Source organism: Carassius gibelio, chromosome B8 (genome assembly GCF_023724105.1).
Source record: "Carassius gibelio isolate Cgi1373 ecotype wild population from Czech Republic chromosome B8, carGib1.2-hapl.c, whole genome shotgun sequence".
Lineage (NCBI taxonomy): Eukaryota > Metazoa > Chordata > Actinopteri > Cypriniformes > Cyprinidae > Carassius > Carassius gibelio.
The window spans coordinates 18,297,206-18,319,641 of NC_068403.1; the positions used below are offsets into that span (position 1 = coordinate 18,297,206).

Below are 22,436 nucleotides of genomic sequence, written 5' to 3' on the forward strand. Positions count from 1 at the left end.
ACATATTTTGATAGTGTTAGATATATTTTCTAAACTGTTTTCAGATTTAGTCTAAATTAGCAATAGCAATCTAATTTGAAAGTCTTAATCAACTTATAAAAATGGTTAGATTTTATAATAATAATGGCTTCAAATATTTATTGTTGCTTAATATAAATGAAAATGGCTAAAATTATAACTGATTTGTAAGAATGTCTTCAGTATGAAAACAATTATAGAATATAATTAAAATCTGCTTTCTTCAGCTCCATATTTGAGAAGTGCAACTTTTCAGCTAACCACAAGGTGGCAGTAATGGATTTGCTGACCATTATGCCAATATGAACCTTGTCTCACTGTCATTTTTCGAACTTATCAAATGTGTTCCCAAAGTGAAATTTCAATTGCAAAGAGAGGAACAGCTAAAGGTTATATGAAGTTGATATGACCTGTATGAAACTACCACATTACAAAAAAAGAATAGCATTGTAACTGTAGCCATGACTGCAATCTGCAGTATTTGCAGAACTGTAATCGTACCTGCCATCTCCTGCAGTCGGTCCTCATCCATGTTGGGATCAAAGTCACTGCCCAGGACATCAGTGCTCCAAGTCTCACTGACCGTCTCAGAAATGTCCCTGTCATCTGTCAGCCCCATCATGTCCCGAATCTCAAACTTACGCAGCTTATCGTCCAAATTGTCCTGTGTAGTGGCTACATAAAGAACAACCCAGAGTAATAATGAAGATAAACCACTCTAACTGTAAAATTCCACAACAAATCTTATTTAGTCTGTTGCGAGAGATGGTGAAATACTCTAAAACACACATTCACCTTGTTCATGTTCCAGTAGTTGCAAGGCCTCTGCACCATTGCTACCAGACGGTCCTGGTCCTCCTTCTGACACAGACTCCACCTCCAGGTCCAAAGAAGAAACTGAATTGGAGCGGTTAGACGGCCCTGCAAAGAGGCCGCATTTATTCATATTAACTAACAAGCTACTACTAACTTAGTTGAAAGTTGTAAGTAGTACTGTGACGACTAGCACTTATCAGGATCAACTAAACGCTGGACATATAAAAGTATGTGAAATATTTAAAGTTTCCAGCATATAATCTTTAAAATACATCTGAGAGTTTTACACACTGTTATTATGGCGACATTTCCACGCCTGGAAACGTGACGCTGAAAGAAACAAATGGTGATTGGTTGTTTGACATGTCGGTCAAACGGCCTCATGGCCGGGCGTTATCCAATAAAAGCTGCCATGGATTTCAAACCTTCAACTGTCAGTCTGAAGGTCTGGCTACATTAAGACTAGGTGGTTATGGGTCAGCTTATGTACAAGAGAGACATCTGCTGGATGTCTGGTTAAAACACACCCTCAGAAATGCCCTCCAGGTTGTCACTGCAGAGGGAGAAGCGCAGCGTTTTGTCAGGTTTGCCGTGCAGTTTGGTGTCATCAACAGGGACATCTCCTTGTCCACCGTCTCCAAGATGCAGAGTCAGAACCTACACACAGACACAGCAGTCACTTTCCAATATCAATATACCTGTCAACTACTACAATTAGACCTTCACAGCATGACAAGATTCTGACCTCGTTTTCAGACATCATCCCAGGTACGGTCTGCAGTGAGGTTCCCAGCGAGATGACAAGCACTTCCTCAGGTGTAACCTCCTGCAGAGACTCCTGGGAGCTGGCTTCATTCTCGCCCTCCTGAGCCACGTTAGATCGGCTTCGGCTGCGAGAGCCTGCTGGGTGAGGAAGAGCAGGGTTAGAGAAGCGTGTTAGCAGAAGCCTGCATGAGAACCAGCACTCACAAATGCTCAAAAACCACGACAATAACACAAGAGTGTGGTGGATGAGGAGATACCCCCCGATAATGTAAAACGCTTTGAGTGCTTAGAAAAGCGCTATATAAAATGTAAGGAATTATTAATAATTATTAAGACATAATCTTTTAAGAGACCTGTGGCAAAATAGCTTTTACAGATAACACTTGTTTTGTTCCAGACTGCTTTAAGACAAATTGGATTGCTTCTTTTTTATGGCTGATGGAACCGAATTATAATGTGTAAAAAAACTCTGTATCATTCATTGAAACTGGAATGGATAAAACAAGAGCAAACAAATCAAATGAAGAAAACAGCTAGTGTGGAGTATGATGGAAAAGGTGCAGGGGCATCTTACAAAATTTATGCCACTCATAAACAGTCTTGCTTGTCTGAGCAACTACAACTACATTTATATTGCTGGAGGCAAGTAACGTAGCCCAGATGTGCTACAGTGAGAAGTAAAATGCATAGCAGGGACACACACGGCAGACACAGCAAGCGCTGGAAAAGAATGGGTGAAGCAGTGAGAGGCTGGACAGGGGTATTTGTACATGTCGGTCACGGCAGTGTGTCAGGGTTACCCACCAAATGGGGTTACTAAGGGTATATGAGCAGACAGGGCAGTGGCAGAGGGCTCCCAACACGTTATGGCTGCCAACTGTTGTCCTGATGATTATTGGCAGCAAGAAAAAATGTGGAAGAGGCAGAACGGGGAAAACAGAGAGTTGGTGGATAAGATAAACAGTGTGTAAAAGATCAGTAAATGAGTGTAAGAACAGACAGTAGTTAATTAATAGAAGTCCACTAACCAGTGTCCATGTCTAAGTGAGTTGTAAAGAAGAGATATTAGCTGTTTCAGCATGCTTATGACTCCACTCTTAAACCTCCCACGCTCATAACTGATTTCTATATATTAATATAGGTCAACATGTAGCTAAGCTTACAGCACTATGCTCCATGTAAGAAAAAAAAAAACAGATATCTTGGCCAAAATCATCAATTGAAAAAACCAAATTACCTTGATTAAACTTTTTAAATACTTTAATACTGAAAGAAAAATGATTTTTTTTTTTTTCTGATTTTAAATCAACATTTCTTTGACCTCAGTCATCTTGGACTTTTTCCTCTAAGTTCATTTTAAGATGTTTCTGCGAAGAATAAATGGGATGCCAGCTAAGATCTTTTGTTGAATTCTAAAAATATGTATTATTTATTTATGTATGTATGCATTTGTGTATGCATGTACTGTATGCATTTTGTTATTGTCACCCTCTTATTTGAAAACAAAAATAACAATAAATAGTAGTAGCATTATCTTATATATCTTATAAATAGTAGTAGTATTTAATAATCTTATTTAATCTTTGATAATTTGTTGTAGTAGTAGAAGTATTAGTAGTGATATTATCTTATTACCATCATAAATAATGTCACCAGTAAATAAAATATTAATATTAAAATATAATTTATTTAAAAATAGTGAGTGTGCGTCCTCAACTACACAAACATGTAGACAACCAGTTACTAATAACATGGATTTAAAGGGATACTCAACCCCAAAATTCAAAATGAAAACCACCCCACAGAAGAGCGTACACTGCCTACATTCAGCGGATGTTCTTCAAAACGGCAATGTGGAGAGACACAGAGGAGATAAGTTGTTTAATAAAGTTGTTATTTTAGTTTTTTCTTCACGTATAAAAAGTATTAACGTTACATTATGGTTGAACCACTGATAGCAGATGGACTATTCTGACGATGTTTTTCATACTGTTCTGGACCTTGTAAGTTACTTGGCTGTCTATGGGACAGTCACAAGCCTCCCCGGTTTTCATCCAAAATATCTTAAATTGTGTTCCGAAGATGAACAAAGTTTTTATGGGTTTGGAACGACATGAGGGTAAGTGATTAATGACAAAAATGTAATTTTGAGGTGGAGTATCACATTTAAGTTTCACATCCTTAGTGCACAAAACTCACTTTCAATATGAACATCACTGAAAGTAATGATACTCATACTTACAGTTCAAAAGTAAGTCAGATACCCTTCTTGACTTACTCCGTAGGAATAAATAATTTATCCAGTCCTTTTTTAACAATTTCAAAGAACCAGAATAAAGTGTAATTTATTATTGAATCAAATTATACTCGACTGTACTTTTTGTAATCGGTCTCTCCAAAGAATCTGCAGCAATCAACATGCGGTGAAGTTAACGTAGAAGCAATACCAATAGGGAGTCTGTTCTTCTTGTTGGCGGGTGTGGTAACTGGAGAGAGCTGGGGCGTGTTAGAGGGCGTGAGCTCCAGGCTGTTGCTCTTTGTCGTGCGGAACTGAGGTACATTGACTAGTAGGGTTTCCAGAGCCAGGTGGTCTTCTTCTCTGAGCTGATCTCCTGCAGTGACACTACGCACAAAGTCCATCTGAACACACAAATGAGGATAAAGACATTTATTTTTTCTTTGCCACAAACATGCCATCAAGCAATCACTTAAAGTTCATATCCAGTGAAATAAGGCCTGCAAAGATGTACAACGAGCTTTCTTAGGTAATTTTTTAACTCATTCTCAATCAGTGCTGGTAATTAAAGCAGGTGGGCCTCATTATTCAGCCATCATCATTAGTGAATTTCAAACAGTGAGTCTAATGCAATAACAACATAGGAGTCGGGCTAATTGGCTCTGTAAATGACAGTGTGATGATGAACATCTTGCTGCTCATGCTGAGAAGAAAAACACAGGGAAACTGAGGGTTATTGGCTCTTGGTAGTGTTGGACAGGAAGAGTTAAAGCATTAGGACTGTAAAGGTATGCAGTATGACGGTTACTGCTATATTCATGGGACGGGTTTGGACATGTTCTGCGGAGGTTTGAAAGAGGGTGAGGTAGAAGAGTCATTTTTCATTGATCTGAATCTTGTGTAACAGCTAAGTACTGTAAAAGCGCTGAGATGTGTTTGGATTAGGGCTAATAAAAAGTGATTATTCAAGTTAAATGAATTACATGACACTGATTAATTAAATGAAGTGCAAATTATTGCACATCAATACTACATAAAAGCTCTCAAATGAAGAAAATTCAATCCTGCTACAATAATTCCAATGCCTTTGATTTGACATCACAAAAAGTGTCTTTAGAAGTTTTCCTTTATCATCATATAATTAGCATAAGCCTGTCACAGGCCTAGTGTGCTGAATTACATGCAGGTGATTAAACACATTCATTTTAGTATCACATTATATTTTCTAGAATTGTAGTAAATTACAATTTAAATGGACCACCTTAGTTTACTGAAAGTGGACTAGTTTGAATATGACAATGTTTAAGACATCCAACTGTCTGCTAAACTGCTCAGAAAAATCATATTATAAACATTTTCATGAAGCCTTAACATTTCAGGCAGGAAAAGGATTTGAAACTGCAAAAGAATTTATATAAGTCATAGTGCAACCTATTACGAAACTTCAGACCAATATTTTATAGGGATGTGATTTCACTGTGACCAAGTGAACAACTAGTTAAGCTCTTTTGTACTTCTGATGATGTAATCATAAAACTCAGATGAAGTTAAAAGGTAAGTTAAGTTCAGCCAAAAACGAAAATTCTGTCTTTAATTACTCACCCTCAAAACCTATTCTTCTTCTTCAGAAGACAAATGAAGAGATTTTTGATGGAATCAGAGAGCTCTCTGACCCTACCATAGACAGCAATGATATTACCATGATCAATGTCCTTGTTACATATCTGTGCATTGATCGTGGTAATATCCTCGCTGTCTATGGTAGGGTCAGAGAGCTCTCAGATTCCATCAAAAATACCTTAATTTAAAAAAATAACTGAAGGTCTGACTGGTTTGGAACGACATGAGGGTAATTAATGACAGAATTTTCATTTTTGGGTGAACTATTCCTTTTAACTTTTTTCCACACATCTCTTTCTTCACTGCATTACTTACCAAAGCTAAAAGCTGATTATGAGTCATGTAAACCACCGTCCGTGCGAGGCCCTCCAGTAAATTCATTGATGACATAGGTGGAGTCTCGACAGCTCTTCCGCCGATGACGACATCCAAAAAGGCAGCAACACATGTCTAAAAAGATGAAAAAGCTAAGTGCAATGAGTCAATCCTCAAAAAGAGTGATGGGACATGTTAATGAACCATTTACCATTTCCTGGTTATGATTGGAATAGCGTACTACCAATGCACTAATAACACTGTTTGCGTAATACTTTTTGCAGTTCTGTATATATGGAATACCCAGATGACTTTTAACTGATGATTTAACTTTTAAAAGAAAGGAGTTTGTTTAATAGAATATTACATTTTAATGTCAGATTGTATTAAGAATCATGAAATTTCACTGGTGTTGGTTGGTTTCCACTACTGAAATGTTGCTATTGTTATCATATTACATTTTAAACTGGCCAGTATGCAATACACAAACAGTCTATGTTAATCTTCATATAGTAACATGATGAAAAAGACAAAAAAAAAAAGGAGCTTCAGAAATCTGGGTTTGTTTCTTACCTTATCAAACTTGGATAAGCTGCTTTTACGTCGAGGATCTCCATCATCTGCATCAGACATAGCTAACTGCTGCAACAACTGCCCCACCTAAAACATCAAATTAGGTGTTATTTTTTAGAACATATTAATATCACAGCCAGACATGAACCACAATAAATATTTGGGTCAGGAAAAGGGTTTTATTGACTTATAGGACTAGATGTCTTTCTGTAGTGTCAGCCATGCTGGTGATTTGAAAAAGCAAAAATAATCACATGACAATTTATGAATAAATGATTCTTATAATTTGGTTATTTTAATGAAATAAATTTTGACTGACTGAACTGCAAGTCATAGAATTCACCAATATTAAACTTCGGAATCAAAACTTGAAGCGAACTGAAAACTGTACTCTGCTCTGTACATGACCCTCTATATACCATACTGTAAAAAAATTGGTTTATGGGACTTAAAACAACTCTTGTAGGATTAGTTCAAGTTACAGTAAGTGTTTCGTTTTAATAGATATATTGTTTTGATGAATTTTTTAAATGTTTAATGCTATATATTTTGGTAAAAATAAAACAGTGCATAATCTACTGTCCTACTGTCAGCATTTTTAATTTCTAGCTGACAGCAGATGAGGAAAGACCCTCACATTACAGTTGTTTTGTATAATACTGATGCAACAGCATTAGCCCCTACCTGCATGAGGTTGAAACGTGCCACCTCATTGATGGGTGCATCTGAGATGATGCCGTACTGTTCAGGGTTGACGATGGCTGGACAGATGAAGCAGGTGAGCAGCAAGTCGGTGCACATCGTCCTCACCTCCCCGACCTCTAACCTCTCCACCCGTGTCAGCGTCTTATACATCTGAGACATAATCCAGCGCAGGCTCTGTGGGAAGCAGTAGGTGTTCTGCTTCAGGTAGCCAATAAAGGTATTGACCAGGGCTACCAGCTTGGCCTCGTTGGCCTCCACTGCAGCCTGAACTTTCCTGCGGTACTCATCTGTGCCTTTCTCCCCAAACAGACGCTCCTGCTGGGCCGGGGTAAAGCGCTCGATCAGTTTGGCTGGATCCGTCTCTAGATGATCCTCGTCCTCCACCAGCAATTGCATGATGGGCTCGTGGAGGGTTGCAGTGAGGAAAAGCTTCGCTGAATATAGGCCCTCAGAGAAGAGTTTGAAGAGGATGCTGAAGGCACACGTGCCTCGCCTTAACAGACGACGAGGGTTGTCACTTTCCTTTAGCTCAAATTCCACCAAGTAACGTAGAACCTGGACAAAGCAGGAAAGGCACAATGTGGTATGTGGTATAAATAATCCAGGGATAGGCAACATCGGTCATGGAGTGCTTATGTCCTGAAAAGTTTAGCTCCAAACCTGCAAAAAACCTCACCTGTCTGTAGCCCTAGTAATTATGAAGACCTTGATTAGCTTGTTAAGGTGTGTTTGATTAGAGTGGACGCTAAACTCTGCAGGACAGCGGCACTCCAGGATCGACGTTACCTACCCCTTAGGAGTTGCACGACTACTGATTTATACTAGTCAATTTTTTATTTAAAAAAATACTTGAGTTACTCGACTACTCATGTTTCATGCTACTGTAAATTAATAGACATAATAGCAGCTAAAACACCTAATAATACAGCTGCTGTGAAGTCTGTTAATTAAAAAAAGAAAATGTTGTATATTTAAGGATTATCTATATTTAATTTAGAATTTAGTGTCTGATAACTTTATTCAATTTCTGTATATTCCCTACTTGCTGAAAGGCACAGGTAACTAAATAAAGCATTTATTATAATGGGTTTATGTGAATATTGTTTCAAGCTAAATTATAAGTTGTTATTTTTTAGAGTCTAATAAAGGTTAAAATGGATAACTCTTTGGCTATAATCAGTGACTGATTTTGAAGGCACTGAGATCGGCAGCATCTGAGCACACAGTGCCCACACTCTCCCTCTTGTTCGCTGTTGTGGTTAACAGATCTGTCTAATATGGATAGAAGTCTGTCTAATAATCATATAGAACAGTTACACAAAGGAATTAATGTATACAAAAAGTATTATAACATTTGCCTTTATATTATAAGTAATAGGCAAACGTTATAATACTTTGTAGTTTGCCATCAGCATTAAGAAAATATGCATTTATGTCATTTAAACAAATCTTCAAATGCCAAAGAACATTTAATATCACAAACTTTGCAAAATTAGTCGATTACAGCTTTGAGATCTTGTAAAGTGTGCATTTTTATCCAGCATGATTATCCGCGTGTTCTATGTGTGACGGTCGGACCGTGTGAATTTAATGCTTTAAACTTTAAACTCGTGATTTCAAATTAGGCTGTGCTATATGCATTTGCCCACTGTCATAATCTTGGCATTTTCACTGTGTGCTGTATGTCAAATGTGTGTTACCCTGGCTTTATTTGAAAAATATGATTTCCAATTCACACATTCCCAGAATATGGAGATCGGTTACAGTGCTTACTTAGTTATATTTTTATTTAATATTTATTTATTTGTGAAAAATACTGTATGTTTATTTTACACATGTATTTTTTTTAATCCATTGTCAAATGATTGAAAATTTCTTAAATATTAATGAACCACTTTTAAAAATGCATATGCATATATATATTTTGTACCTGCAACAGGTAGCATTCATCATCTTGCATGATGCAGTTGCCATATAGGGAGGTGAAGACCGTGTAGATGACACCCTGTGTGTGTTCATGATTGAGTCTTTCTCCTGCCACCAGACAAGATGCCACCAGTCGTGGGTTCTCCCTCAAGCGGCCCAAGAACTCCCCATAGATGCTCTCCTGAAAGCCCAGTGTCTTATAACCATCCACAAACTGTGTGTCCTCCAGAACCTTGGCATGCTGACAGCATTCCGCAGGAGAGGCCTCCGCACTAGAAAGGAAAGAATGCATTCAGAGAAGTGGACTGCACAGAATCATGTGATTAAATCTGATCACGCTGGAGATGTACTGTAATGAATGTGAAAATGCAAAATTCAGCCAGTTACAAGCTTATAAAATCCCAACTGAATATCAAAGTGGCTGTCTTGAACAAACTTAGATGTTGTTTAAAGATGTTTCTAGCATCAAAAACTTTAAAAGAAGTTTGAAAACCTTTGTCGAGGTTTAGCAATAAATTACCCAGAAGTAATTTACTCAACTGCATGATGTTCCAAACCTGTATGACATAATGGATTCATTTAACACAAAAAAGAGAACTTCTAGAGAATGTACAGACTTTTCTCTTCCATAAATGGAAAGTGAACAGGAATCCAGGATTTTATATTTATAATTGTATTTCATGTACCACAAAGAAAGAAATTATTATTATTTTATTAGGCAATCCGATGTCAGGACTTGCCAAGCCAGAATGCGCATTTGGCTCTCTCCCTAGTTTCAACCACTGAGATAATCCACAATGTGATTTTAGCGATTGTTCCGGTTCAGTTGATCAGGTAATGAGTCATGAAAGAAAATCAGGAGGAGAGCCTGCTAGTTTTACTGGTCTGGAGTGCAGTCACCTGGTGAGGATGAGGCGGTCGAGGTTGATCCTTTGCTGTTTGGCGATCCAGGCTGCGCGGTAGAGCCTCTCTGCTGTCTTGAGCACCTCGTTGTTAAGCCGCTGTATGAGCTGCTTCTCTGACGCCACGTACAGCCGTTCCTGCTTCAGGTGGTGGGCCAGAGTGTGAATGTCTGGCTTCACCATCGTTCAGCTCAGCCACGGCGCTGAAGGTAGACAGAAGGACAAGCAAATCAGCGGTACTGCATGAATATTTACAACAGCATTAAGTCAGTAGAGCATGATGTAAATACTAATGTAAATTCAGTAAAAGAACTGGGAGGATTAGAGACAACAAGACCTGAGCAGTATTGTGTATATCCCAGGCTACAGAAGACATCACAATCACCAGGCAATTAAAAATAATAGTTTTAGCATATATACACTGCATAAATAAACAGATGTTTTCAAGAGGGTTCAGTGATAAAGAAAACTGATCAAAAGACAATAAATGTCATTTGGATCAGAGACTTTAATTATTTTTTTAATTATTTTTTTTAAGAAACAGGCTGAGTGATGGAAGTAGAGTCTGTCTAGTACAGTTATTCTGGTCAAATGAATGTGCTTTTACGGTTGGAGATTCAAGATCAAATTAAGTTAAAGGGATCATATGATGCAATTAAAGTTTTCCTTTCTCTGTGTTACAAGCTCTTGGTGCATAAAGAAGATCTGTAAATTTGCTTAGACTAAAGTCTCAAATCCAAAGAGATATTCTTTAAAAAAGTTAAGCGTCAACCACTCTTACCTAAAACGACTCGTTCTAACACACCCCCACATGTCTGTCTATCATGTTGAACACATCGGTTTTATATTTAAAGATTTTGCCACTGATGATTCAAATGCGAGTTTTGAGCATTGTAGAGTAGCGTTTGTTATTTGTCATTTCTTCCATCACAAATGCAGACATTGTTTTGTATTTAAACAGCACGACACGCAACGCATAAAAAGACAGTGCAAGTCATCATAATAAGTAATTATGTCCCAACTGGATGCAACAAATGCATAGTTTGTAATTGGTTTTATTGGTTTTGTCTGGATGTGCCGGGACATGGCATCACAGTATGTTAAGGGGCGTAACATTTCCGCCACAGACTTGGAGGTATTCAGCCAATCACAACGCACTGGATAGCTGGTCAATCAGAGCACACCTCGCTTTTCAGACTGATGAGCTTTGTAAAGGCGGGGTATAGAGGAACAACAATAATGTACATTACGTGGAAAATGTGTTTTTTGTTTTTGTTTTTTACTTTAAACGCATAAACACATTGCATTACACCAAATACACAACACAATGTTATTTTTAGCAACATCATATGAACCTTTTAACTAGAATAAAGCAACTAGAGATTTTGCAGTGACCTGGATATCAGTGTTTTCAAAGACGGTCCGTTAAATATGTCGTCGTAGTGTATTAAGTTCCTAAGTTGCGTGACGGGTTTAATTTTTCATACCTGTTAAAGAGTCTAAAGGTTTTTGTAAACTAATAGTTTGCATGAAGATCTGTGTTTAAAATGCATGTCTAGTGTTGTCACGGTACCAATATTTCAGTATTCGGTACCGATACCAGTGAAAATCCACGATTCTCGGTACCAAAGCAAAACACAAAAATATGCTAATTAAAAAAAAAAAAAACTTTTAAGCACTAAAAATAAAACCAATGCCATTCTTTATACTTATTTAAAATTGTGTTTAAAGTTTTTCTACAAGTTATATAATTATGAAAAACAGTAAACAAGTTTCACCCAAATTTAATTTGTCTTTTAATTTATGAAATTAAACATTTTATTTTTGGTAAATAAAGGGGATTTGCTATTCAAATTAAAACATGGAAGAAATATTGTGATTTATTTCTTTAAAAAAAGTTTTATAAATTTTTTCAACAGTAGTAGCAGTATCACATACATTGTACTAAATAATAGTAATATTTCTAGCACAACGCCTTTATGTAAAAATTAACTATTAGGCCTAATGAATGCATATTTGTCATTTTAACTGAACTTAAGACTGGTGGTGATGCTTAAGATATGTTTGGTCATTGAGGGTTTCTGTGAAAAAAAAAAAAAAGTAATAGATCATTAATTATTATTAAAAAATAATAATACTAATAATTCTACTATCATACTAATGTATATACAATGCACTATGAATTGATGAGGTGCTGGGTTCATGAATATTAATCACGATGTATGCGTTCGGTCAAACTGATTTGCTGAAATCAACACAGGGACGGTACCAGATCAGCGTGTCGATTCAGACCTCGGTACTACCAGTACTTAAAGAAACCTGGTACCGTCACATTTAAAATTTTTTAGTACCGACTTGGTACCGAAGTACCGGGTCTTTTGAAAACACTAAGCATGTCAATTTCAAATTCCTATACAAAATTATGACAGACCAAAAATAAAGCTCTTTTGGCTAAATTTCTCAGGCTGATTGTTCCCTGCCGTCTCAATTGTTCACAATTTTCTTGTACTAACAGACTCCATTTATAATTTTGTATAAACACAGTTTGGACATCATGTCACACCAGTCATCCCAGTACGTCAGCATGGAAATAAGAGATAAAAATACTTCTGGGAAGTAAGCAGAAGTATTCATCTAGCAGCAAGTTTGGTTCCTTCTGAAGTGTAGTGTCATTAGTGTGGTATGAGATTTCACAACAGGGATTCAGTAGTAAACCCTCATTATAACAGCTGGACAGCATACCTTAGATTTACATCGCATCAATAAACAGAGCTGCTGAATAGTGCAAATCCATCTGTGTAAGACAAATATTCACACCTAAACAAGAAGACAGCTCTATGTCCTCTGAGACGGGAGAGAAAATAGCAATTTTCATACAGGGAACTTACCAGAGTATAAACACAGACATACAGTGTAAGAAAATTGCTTGAATTTTATAAGGTCCAAAAGGGCATGCTGAAGTAAAGCATTTTTTAATTACTTCACCTTTTTACCCACAGTCAGCTCACAGCGATGGCAACTATGCATTTAGCTTTGATGCATTTCATTTAACCTCGTGAATCTGCCATAAAAAGAAGCAAGGCATGAAATGCATAGTTTCCCTTTATTTGTACGGTGCGCAGAACAGATGTCATGAACAAACTATGCCAAAATCATTTTACACTACAGGTAAACAAAAGCACCAATGATTATTCAGGATTATACAGCAGTAAAACTTTGCTAAATACACACACACACAAAAAAAAAAAAAAAAAAAAAACGTATTAGCAATGACAAAGCAAGGACCACATAAACTCTTTTAGAAAGAATCCTTCAACAGTCAAGTGCCTCTTAGAAATTAAAAGAGATGGAGTGTGCAATTTTTGGCTCTTGGTGGTCGACAATGTATTTTAGGACTCTGCGCAGATCAAACTAAATTTCTAATGCTGATGTTACTCAAATATAAACTCCATAACATGCAAGTGATCTATACAGTCAATATAATGTGAATAATCCCAAAATAATACAGTGAATGACTAATCATAGTGCAATGTTCCAAACTATGTGACAATTAAACGTGTATTATTACACATATGTAACAGTGTTATTATTATTACATTTATTCGTTAAAATACAAATATTAGAAGAAAATCTAAACTTCAGAGTGTGAAAAACAAAATTTATCAGCTTGGTTGAGAAACTCTGTACAAGTGTGCATATTGCAGCGACAACTCAATTACAAAGCATGCTACTGCGACCTGACAGACACTTCATGCTTCATGAATGGCCAAAAAATAATATGCAAATCACATTAGTCGCCTTTGCTTTCTCACATAATGGAGGGATATAGACAAACAGAAAACACCCACACAACACCCATTTAATCTCACACATGCACGTACACACACACACACACACACACAAGTATTAGCGTACACACACAAACTAGACAAAATGCAAAAAATCTGAATAATTTCTTGGACCAGTCCTCAGGCACAAAGAGGTCTTTGTAAAGCACAGTTACACAGGAGAATGTGGGACGAAGAGCAGCCCAGAGACGCCCTTGATGGAGCCCAGGCCCCTTCACATCCGTAAATGCAGCCCACAAACACAGAGCAGAATATGAGTACATCTGCAGAGGCCTCTTGTACCGCTCACTCCTGAATCAGCTCAAACTCTTGTCATCCTGCCAAATACAGCACATCACTGTACTCGCTGTGCTTTGTGGTTGAATGCAGTGGTATGTGAAGATTTAGCCTTGGGGGGAGAGGAAATGGCCACCCATTCAAATACCTACTTCTTCTATTCTAAGAAGTTTAAGGTAGATGTAATGGCTTTCATGCTTTGTGTCAGAAAGCTTATAAATAGTGCAGAGATGAGCACATATCAAATAGGCCTACTTTTCTATATCTAAGTTTTGCTTAGTTTGTCATATGGTCTCATGTTTATGTACACTATGAAGTTTTGAGGCTAGTAAGATTTTTTTTTCATTACACATATACAGATAATCAGACCATTTGCAAAACATTTTTATTTTAAATGAATTTTGTCCTTTATAACTATCTTTTTAATGGTAATATGTTAAGTAAGAAAACAGTTATTTTAAAGTGTAATCATATTTTGCAATACTACGGTTTTCTACTGTTTTTTCATCAAATAAATGCAGCCTTGACAAACATAAGAGACGTCTTTAAAAAATAAAATAACTCCACCTCAAACTCTTGAATGGTACTGTAATAAAAGTGGTACTTATTGTATTGATATGACATGTTTACATGTCCACAAATAAATTAACTTAATAAAAGGGGGAAAAAATATATATATAATAATAATAATAATATTTCAGCCAAAGTACAAACTGGACTCAATATAATAACAGGAGCACAGAGAAATAAAAATGGACATTTTTAACTAACATACTGCTTCCAATGCCAAATTTCTGATATGGGAAGTTAAAGGAGTTGAGAACATTTTCTAGACACAGATGTCCCATTCTGAGGATCAAAAAGATCAGAAGAACATAAATGCATCTATTTTTTTTTTTAAATGTAAACGCTTTACATCTTATACACAAAGACACAGTTTTGAGTTATTAAGCAGTAGTGTTGTTTTTTTTTACTCTAAAACATTCCAGGGATGGTTCTCCAGTGAGAAAAAAAAAACACACTGCTGTCAATATCAGCACACCAGTGATAAACACAAGCAACTAAAACCAAGAGATCGGTCTACTTTCAGTTTTTTCAGGTTTTGGACTTAAGCCGATGCTGTTTTTAGCAACACAGAGAAAGGCACACTTTCCAAAAGCACTGGGAACAGGAGGAAGGTCCTTTTTTTCGGTTCCTCTATTCTGAAGAGCAGTGTTTGGATTAGATCTGACAGCATTTGAGCAGGTAGAGCAGACGCACTCTCGGAGGAGGAATGGAGAGAGAGAGAGAGATGAATGTGTGCTTAGAGTATTCTTATGCAAGAGAACAAAACATCTTATATTAAATGTCATCAAGCACATAGCCCAGGGGTTTAAAGTAGGGATGTGTAGATAACATTTGTTAGAGGCCAAGCACAACTACTAACACTTTCTTTTTGGTAGCTGCTGATATGATACATAAGATTCAGTACTGCTGTGTCATATTCAAGTACAGTGCAATTCTGTCACAGTGACTGTTTCCTTGTTATTCGCCTCCCATAGGCTACCCGAGTTTCTTCTGATTGAAACAATTGAACATGCCTGCACTAAACAAGCCGACACCACTCAGGTGCACCCACAGATTTCTGCTCACACAAGAGTACAGATGAGATTGACACTGCATTAGACTTGTTTAACAGCATCAACCTTTCTCAGAACTGTACAATCTTTTGTCTTGTGCATTATTTGATTAAACAAACAGACAAAATAATAATATTGTGAAATATTATTGCCATTGAAAATTACCATTTTCTATTATAAAATATTGAATGTATTTTACTCCTGTGGTGGCAAAACTGAATTTTCCGTAGCCATCACTCCAGTCTTCAATGTCACAGGATCCTTCGGAAATCATTCTAATATGCCGATTTGCGGCTCAAGAAACATTTATAATTATCAGTATTGAAATCAAATTGTGATGTTTAAGTGAACATGAAATTAAAATTACTCTTGTATGCAGTGTTCAATATAAATACTTTAATATTTTTGTGGAAACTGCGATTTTAAAGATTTTTGATGAACAGAAATATAATTTGAAACAGAATCATTTTGTATCATTACGAATGCCTTTCCCAACAAGTTTGATCATCAATGCGTATTCGCTGAAAAACAAAATTTTACTGACCCCAAACTTTTAAATTATTTATGTTTTATGTATTTGCTGACAAGATTAACAGTCTAAGCTTTTCGGTTTAAGACAGACTGACCGGAAACACTCTGTGTGAGTTGCGTGTAACTCTCAGGTTAGCTAGGTGCCTTAACAAGGATCCCTTTTTCATTTCTTCTTCCTCTTTGTATCTGGTTGAGGCGGTGCTCTCAGTGCCCTTAAAACACAGCAGTGTGGAGCCGTGTGGGATATGAATCACAGATAGAATGCAACATCAGGCACTTTTACATGTTTGCAATGCAGACCGGACCGCTCATGAGAAACTACCCACACACTCCATTCAGCAGTGAATGCCATCTGACTCGGCACTGGACAGCATTGTGGATGTACTAGTGACTGAGCAGATGAGAAATCAGAGTGGAAAATAAATGTTTCCTGGCCATTATGAATACAGCAAGACAACATGTGAGGAATGAGGGCAGCTAACGTGAATAGGGATGTGACAAGGAATGGGATGCTTTCTCTATGACTAGGCATCCCAAACACATTTCTAATAACAACTTGGCCATACTGAAAGCCCTTTCAGTGTGTTCAGATCTGCATTTTTCTGCTTCTACTGGTGTCTAACTGACCACTGAAAATCCCACAACCAAGCAATAAGTCTTTCTGAGAAATCTATTTCATTACACCAGCCAAGCATACAGGAGGGTGTGGGAGTACTGCACGGAAATGTCTCCAAACCAGGAGGCTTTCTGCTCTCTTTACACAACGCAAAACAATATCACTGTGGTTTACAGAAATAGTGCACCAAGCAAGTTTGAGGACCCTGGCAAAAATTCAGAGATAAAATTCTGAGGTTGTTATGAGATAAAATAACAACCACATGCACAGTTTAGCATCAGTCATCTTTGAGATTTCACACAGTCACCAAATATAATGGGTCTAAGAAACACCTGTGCCAAGACATGGAGGCGATATTATGCCTAGAAAAATGTACTGCTGATGGAATAGCATAACTGCGAATAACCAAATGAGGAATCAAAACTTTCAAAAAAAAAAATATATATATATAATATGACTAGAGTCAACACACAGATGACATAAGACTCCTGTGAATTACAATTGTACGCTGCTCCCAGAAACCATCATCACACCTCTCAAGTTTTAGATAGGGAAGTTGTTGACAGATCTGAAAAAGTGGCCAATTATGTAAAGAAAGGCCAACAAAATGATTCCTCAATTAAACAAACAAATACAACAAACATTTCTCTCACCTAAGACTATGTTTCGATATTTTTTTGAAGTGGCCATACATTGAGTCCCTTTCACTATTTTGCTTAATTATAAAAAAAAAAATCTGTAAATAACAGACATACGAATAACATGACCACAACTGTTATTGCCCAATATTAGAGATTTAAATTAATTAACAATATCAGATATTTAGTTGGCCCATACTGGGTATTTAATTGTGGGCTATTTTAATTCAACACTAGTTTAGTTTAGCATTAATTTAAATGGAATCCAATATATAATGGCACAGATCTAACCTAAGAAATGTTTTAACTAGTGCCTTTGTGTGTGTGTTCAGGGCATAACAAAGGCACAGTTCACCCAAAAATGTGTTTAACCTAATGTCATTCAAAACTTTAGTCTGTGAAACATAAAATATATTTTGTCTCTGTGTTTCAGTCTGAGGAATATCAGAGAAAGATGAAGCACATTCTAGTATGTCTACAAGCACGTGAGGTTCAAGAATTGCCCATTTTCTCAGTTTTGTTAAGTACCAACAGCAGAGCGCCAAGAGAAAAATATATTAAGAGCCCCTATGACATTACTTTATGTGTCAATGCACCCACTGTCATGCACATTATCACACACACATACTATCAGGAGATTCACACTTCCTAACTCCTGACCCTGCTAGAAAAACACATCCTGCTTGACCTCAGCATCACCTTACAGAACGTCCCAGAAACAGCTTGTACACTGCTTCAGTCACATGACACAAAACTGCAGTCTGTTAAAAAATGCAGAACACCTATTAAAGCTGAAATGGTTTATCAGTACATAACACTCCAACAAAACCAGGACATTTGGCAGGAGTAAAGTTAGGAGTAAACTGGCATCATGAGACTTCCTTTTTGAGCTATCACTATACAAAAAGGCAAAGAAGGTGTAGAGATATGAGCAGAGCACCACTAAAATAGTTACTGCATCAAATAAACTCCAATATGTTACACCTCTTAGCACCACTTATGATCTTATGTCACAACTTTGGCATGTGTTGAGGAGATGCCATGGGAGGAGCTTCATACCCACAACATGAGGCTACATGAGGACGGCCGAACAGTTGAAGGATGAACCAAATCAGAAAAGCAGTCCAGCCACACAGCTGTAGGATTTGGCAAACTGCTAAGAGAAACAAGACTGTCTTTTCTGAGACTGAGCAAGAGAATGGATCACAGTTTCCCAAATTTATTTTGTATTTGCTCTTAATTATGTCATCCAGTGCATCCCAGTGCTGATTCAGTCTAACACCAATGGGACTTTCCCATGAGTGTAACATGGTGACAAGCAAAGCTTAATGCTTTGGCTTATTTGGGGATCATTTTCATAAGTGGTTAAAGTCACAATGAAAAAGTAGCAGCAGCAATTATTTTCTTCTCTGTTGTGAGGTACTCCAAGTGAACACGATTATCAAACAAATTAAAATCGGACTGGGCTTGGTCCTATCCATTAATTGTTAATGCGATGTTGCAGTTGATTACTGAAGGGCAGGGTTTAAGTGGACTATATGAGTGGAGAAGATCTGCAAGAGATCAGTTTGACGTTTGCACAAGAAGACTGAGTTATGACATTTTAATGAAAACAAAAATGAAACATAAGCACAGGTGAATTGTTCACGATAAAATCATCTATAACAAAAGAGATACACATTTCATGCTGTACAATACATTTCATAACAACTTTAAGAAATTTAAAAATTGTGCAGTTTTAATAAACTGTTGTATAAAAGCAATCCCAAATTCACAATTGTGCTGTTGGTCTGAATATCAACGTGACTGTAACGATCTTCAGTTGAATCACATCGACACTCCTGTATTTACATGTCCTATCAATTTTATATTTATTTAATCATACGTTCCTAAATTATGGATTTTATATGACTATTTTGGCTTATTTTTTTTTCCATTTCATTTTAACGTTTTACACACCAAAAATTTTCTGAAAATGTGCTAACTAAACCTACCTTTAGGGATGGTTATAGCACATATTTACCGAAAATTTATAACAGGAGCATGACTGTCAATGAGAAGTGCAAGACAACAACAAAAGCTGCAAGAGTCGGTGTGTCAACGAAGAATCGTCGTGTTTTATAGCGCAAGAATAAATTAAATACCCCCCTTTGTAGCGTACTGAAATCTTCATTCAGGTAACAATATGCCTAGAAACCCAGATGTGTTCTTAAAAGCTTAATTTGGCAAAAAACGGGCTTTAAAACAAAAGGTGACAACATGACCCGAGACGAGCAGGCCAACAATCAGCTAACGCTCAGTTCGCTAAAGTGTCAAGAAGCTCGAGCCAGCGTACAACAGACTTACCGAATAATTTGACGGCTGGGTGTGAAGTACTGAATTCAGTCGCGACTGGTATGGGTGGGTTTTACAGTTTAGTTCTCGTTTCAGTCCGTCAAGGTCCTAGCTGCGAATGAAAGAGATAAAAAGCCCTCTGTCGTAAGATTTTCTCCTCCCTTTAGCAACAGCCACAGCGTACAGCTGTCATCAAACGGGGACGCGCGCCACGCGCATGCGCAATCCCAGCCTGCGCGGACTTTTTTCTATTTCCAGAATATGTACAAACATTTGTACAAACTTTTACAATTCGTAACAAAAATGAATGCAAAAAAAGTATACAAACATATCTAGGAGAAAAGAACATTAGCAGGCCTGCAGTGTGTGGAATTTTTTAATGTGTTTTTGTTTTGTATATGAGATTTGCTTTCTGTATTTAATATCACAGTTTTCTTTCACCATTTTATTTATTTTGAACATTATATTTAAAAACTGAGGATTAATAAAGTTAATTTCATGCGAACGCTTAAAATTGGCTGAATCATTGTAGATATTGCATTGTTTTGACCAGCAGGTGTCGCTACCATCACGTCATGACCATAGACTGTATAAAAACAAGTCATGACTGAAAAATCCCAATTATGCTCTCTTTTGTAGAATGCTGTGGAGAATGCTTTGTGGAAAAGTGAGTTGTATTCTCAGTTTTGGTTTGTAAATCTTTGAGATCTGACTCCCTTTCAGTTTATGTTACAATAATAATATTTTTGTGTTCCTAAATATTGCAGAGGGATGTAAAGATGTGCATAAACATCTGACACTTTAATAGAAATTGATGTTTTATTCTGGTTCTGTTGTTTTTAGTTTTCTTGTGTGTTTTTGTTTGTTTTAAGCCACATTCTTAAACCAGTTTTGTGGGGTCACAGAGCCCCCTGTACTGTATGAATAATTATAAGAACTGTTGAAATTATTTTGTGCAGTTGTAGGGTGTTTTAATCTGATATGGGGATTTTCTAGGGAAACTTTTAATATATATATTTAAATAGAAGCTTTGTAATTGAAATGTAATTAAAAAAAAACAATTAAATCCATGCAATGAACACATTATAAGTTCTAGTGGAACTGTAAGCAAATGTATACAAATTAATTATAAAACAAATTAAAGAAACTTTATCATTAATTTCTTTATTACGGACAGTATAATTGCATAACATCTACCCATGTATATAAAAAACATTCATGTATATAAAAAATTAAAATAAAATAAAAAGTTAATTGACACTTTTTATAAAATCACCTCTTTGATTACAGATTAACCAAAATACAAAATAACATATAAGCAGTTATTTTTTTTTTATGTGCACCCATGTATATTTTATTTATGCAGTTGGTCAACAAATTTAAATACATAGATTAGTATCTAAATATATGTTTATATAATGATATTTATATTTATATATTTATTCAGTAACAAAAATCATTTTGTGCAATGTGATTGTAAAATTATAGCACCTAGGTGATAAAACTATAAGAAATTAATTTGTACTTCATCTTGTATACTTTGTCATTATGTCTTAGAAATCAGCATTATACACACAATTCACGTCCACGGTTTGTCTTCTCTTTGAGTCCTCTTGAAGGATTTTTCTTGGAGGTCATCAAAAGTTTCATGGACAAACAACACAAAATAACACAGAAGAGAACCATTCTGTTCCTTAGTTCTCTTTGCAGCTGTTCATATCGAACAATTTTATTTTGCGATCTCTTTCGTTGATTCTGAAAGTGAAAAGTGAAAACTGAAAGTTTATTCTGAATAACTATTCAGAATAGTGTATGTTTGGATCACAGACCCCATTAGCATGTTGGCTTACCAATGCGAGTCTTGCTTCGCAAAGCCTTCTTGCCTTTCTGTGCAGGAGGTAGAGCAGGAGGCAATGGCCCAGGAGGATGACTTACCACCTGGTCTCTCCTCAGCAACATGTGAGCACCGTTTCTGTTGGCGGTCTCAGTCCCCCAACCCCCCAGTGGCTCTGAATTGGAGCGGGGCCCCAGGGACAAAGGTAAGCAAGTTTTCGGGGTGATAGTGGTCATTGTGCGGTTGAGCACTCGTCTTCTAGATGTTCCCAGAGGAGGCATGCTGGGAGGTCTGTGCTTCTTGGTCTCCGTGGATTCGACTGTGTGGTTTCTCGGAAGAGTCGAGGGAGTTGTGCGCGCCAGCTCTTGTATTCTCAGTAAGTTAGTTAAGCGGGTCTCCAGGCCGCAGAGCGCTTGGTCTGTGTAGCTTTGCATCTCATGGCGAAGCTGAGCGAGCTCCTGTCTAAAATCCTTCTTTAATGACTCCAAGTTCAACAATATCTCTTCCAACAAGGTCACACATATCTCTTCTCTTTCCTTACTATTTTCTCCTTTTTCTGTCATCCGGTCTTCTTCGGTGTCTTTCTGGGCCGCCTGATCCACTGCGTTCTCCTCAGATGAGCTGATCTCAACTGTGAGTCCAGGTTCTTCTTGTTCTTTCTTGTTCTTCTCTAGTTCCTGGGTGAGTTGGTTTACAACACCCAGTAAGCCCATGCACTGACCATCCAAACCGGCCTGCGCTCTGATCTGACTCCTCACCATAGAAAAGACTGAATGGACTCTACCCTGCTTTTCTTTTTCTGTGACCGTCTCTGGTGTTTTAATCTTCTCCTCCATTTCTTCACGGACAGCATGTTCCGCAACT

The 22,436-nt window shown here is 37.0% G+C and overlaps 1 protein-coding gene across 9 annotated transcripts in view; it reads right to left on the minus strand.

The window, feature by feature from the left end:
- The window catches only part of LOC127963531 (GTPase-activating protein and VPS9 domain-containing protein 1), a 38,873-nt gene extending 18,912 nt beyond the window's left edge, over positions 1-19,961 (minus strand). For 3 of the 9 annotated variants that reach the window (XM_052563486.1, XM_052563483.1, XM_052563482.1), the window contains exons 1-12: positions 19,751-19,938; positions 9,875-10,079; positions 8,979-9,246; positions 7,028-7,603; positions 6,344-6,430; positions 5,771-5,905; positions 4,047-4,239; positions 2,404-2,484; positions 1,580-1,734; positions 1,362-1,491; positions 814-939; positions 520-693 (exon numbers count right to left, since the gene is read on the minus strand). In XM_052563486.1, the coding sequence (XP_052419446.1) occupies positions 520-693; positions 814-939; positions 1,362-1,491; positions 1,580-1,734; positions 2,404-2,484; positions 4,047-4,239; positions 5,771-5,905; positions 6,344-6,430; positions 7,028-7,603; positions 8,979-9,246; positions 9,875-10,059 (2,110 nt within the window). In that variant the 5' untranslated portion in view covers positions 10,060-10,079; positions 19,751-19,938. Of the gene's footprint in view, positions 1-519; positions 694-813; positions 940-1,361; positions 1,492-1,579; positions 1,738-2,403; positions 2,485-4,046; positions 4,240-5,770; positions 5,906-6,343; positions 6,431-7,027; positions 7,604-8,978; positions 9,247-9,874; positions 10,080-19,750 lie in introns of all 9 variants that reach the window. The other 6 variants (XM_052563489.1, XM_052563487.1, XM_052563485.1 and 3 more) reach the window with 4 other exon arrangements.
- Between the last annotated feature and the right edge of the window lie 2,475 nt (positions 19,962-22,436).